Below are 1,791 nucleotides of genomic sequence, written 5' to 3'. Positions count from 1 at the left end.
TGTTCAGCCATCCTCCTGTCAGTGGACTTTTTCTCCCCGGTTCTGTGCTCGCACAGTGTCGTAGGGGACAACCTTGTACGTGTCTTCTTAGAGATGTCAAGAAGCGTGCTTCCTGCCTCCCGTGCCGTGAACCTCTGTTACCAGATAGAGCTAAAGCATCCTGCACATTTACAATTCCGTTTGCAATGTCTGAAAAGATCGACTTCTCTGTCTCCTTGCCATGTTTCACATTGCCAGACGCTAATATTTTTGCCAATTGGATCATGGGCCGCAATGTATCTTTTGTGGTCTTCCTTCATATTTCCATGGTAACTAGGGAGCATTGTTTCCTGTATTTACTCGCCATCCAGGTTTCCTCTTCTGCGAATGACTTCATCAAATCCTACGCCCGTTTTTCTTTTGGGTCATTAGCTTTCTTTTAATTGATTTCAGGGGGATCTTTATTCTTATACGCTAATCTTTGTCGGTTCTTTGTAGCGGGAGATAGAACATAGACAAGTTTGTTTATCCTGTTCAACAGAGGCTTAGGAAGGTAAAGCAATGTTCTCAATCTCACACGGCTAAGGATTAGCAAAGCCAGGATTTCAGTCCAAGTCTGACCACATTTGAACATAAAATACAGTAGCTGGATTCCATTGGCCTACATTTAGTCTTTATTAGTAAAAACAAGCCTTTGAAATAGATGCTTCTGAGATCACCGGAATTGTTCCTCTTGGAATCTCTTAATCTTGGAAAGTTCAACTTGATATCTTAAGACACGAAAGGGAGCAAGAAAGAAATTCAAACATCATTTATTCTCAGGTCCGTGTAACTCCTTGGATTTGTGTTTTTCATAATTCTTTTTTTTTGTTGTTTCATTCTAACAGTTTTTATTTAATGTCGTATAGAAGATTACTTTATTCCCACATCTTCTCGATTGTTTCTTCCTTCTGTTTGCCCTTTTCCTTTCCTACTTGGCGAGATTTGGCTTTGCGTTCAAGGATCTTTTTGCAGCCTTTGTCCAGCTTTGGTGTAGTCATAACCACCTTGCTGGGGTGGATGCCCACGTGGCCAGTTGTGCCATTGGCCTTCTCTCGCTGTACTCGTTCGGTGTAGATGACGTATTTCTTCCTGTAAACCTGGACCACTTTGCCAATTTGCTGACCCTTGTAGTGTCCTCGCACAACGTGTACTTCATCGTCCTTCCGGATGCCCGTGGATCGAACGTTGTACTTCTGTCGCAGCTCTTTGGGAAGAGGGGAAGACATGATCTTCCTGCGAATGTGGGAAGCTGCGTTGAAATGCCTCTTACGGTTCTTGCTCCGGTCCGAGGTCACAAACGGATTGAACTTCATGTTGGCCGCTGCAGCTCCGGCGATGGCCACCGGTGTTTTGCAGCATTCTTAAAACGCGACTCACGTACACAGACACACGAACATACCCGCACGTAACGAGACATTTCCTGGCACCAAATAATAGAACCTTGAGGGTTATAGATACGATGAAACAGAACAGTTAGTACTGAGTGATTAATTTACATGACGAATGTTTTACATTGTAGCACAGCTTGTCCAGTTGATTTAACTATAAAAGTCAGACGAAACCAAAATCCCTGTGAAAACAAGAATCCACCGATCCCCTAAAACTGTGGATTTGAGAAGCAATACCTAGACGAACATAGCAGCTGAAAAACAAACGAAAACAAGAAGTGTCTGGCTTGGCATGGAATTGTGGAGAAAGAGGAGTTTTTCCTAAGGAATAGTTGATTTGTAATAATCCTGAGGGTCTGCTACAGCCCAGATGCCATCCGTG

The 1,791-nt window shown here is 43.3% G+C and overlaps 1 protein-coding gene across 1 annotated transcript; it reads right to left on the bottom strand.

The window, feature by feature from the left end:
• Nucleotides 1-858: 858 nt before the first annotated feature.
• Nucleotides 859-1,359, bottom strand: LOC109250436 (60S ribosomal protein L26-like). Its single transcript, XM_019421477.2, has one exon. The coding sequence runs from the start codon at nucleotides 1,332-1,334 to the stop codon at nucleotides 897-899; it is 438 nt and encodes a 145-aa protein (XP_019277022.2). The 5' UTR covers nucleotides 1,335-1,359; the 3' UTR covers nucleotides 859-896.
• Between the last annotated feature and the right edge of the window lie 432 nt (nucleotides 1,360-1,791).

The sequence above is a fragment of the Panthera pardus genome, unplaced genomic scaffold, assembly GCF_024362965.1.
Source record: "Panthera pardus isolate Hobbes unplaced genomic scaffold, ASM2436296v1 HiC_scaffold_27, whole genome shotgun sequence".
Lineage (NCBI taxonomy): Eukaryota > Metazoa > Chordata > Mammalia > Carnivora > Felidae > Panthera > Panthera pardus.
This window is presented reverse-complemented; position numbering and strand designations above follow the sequence as displayed.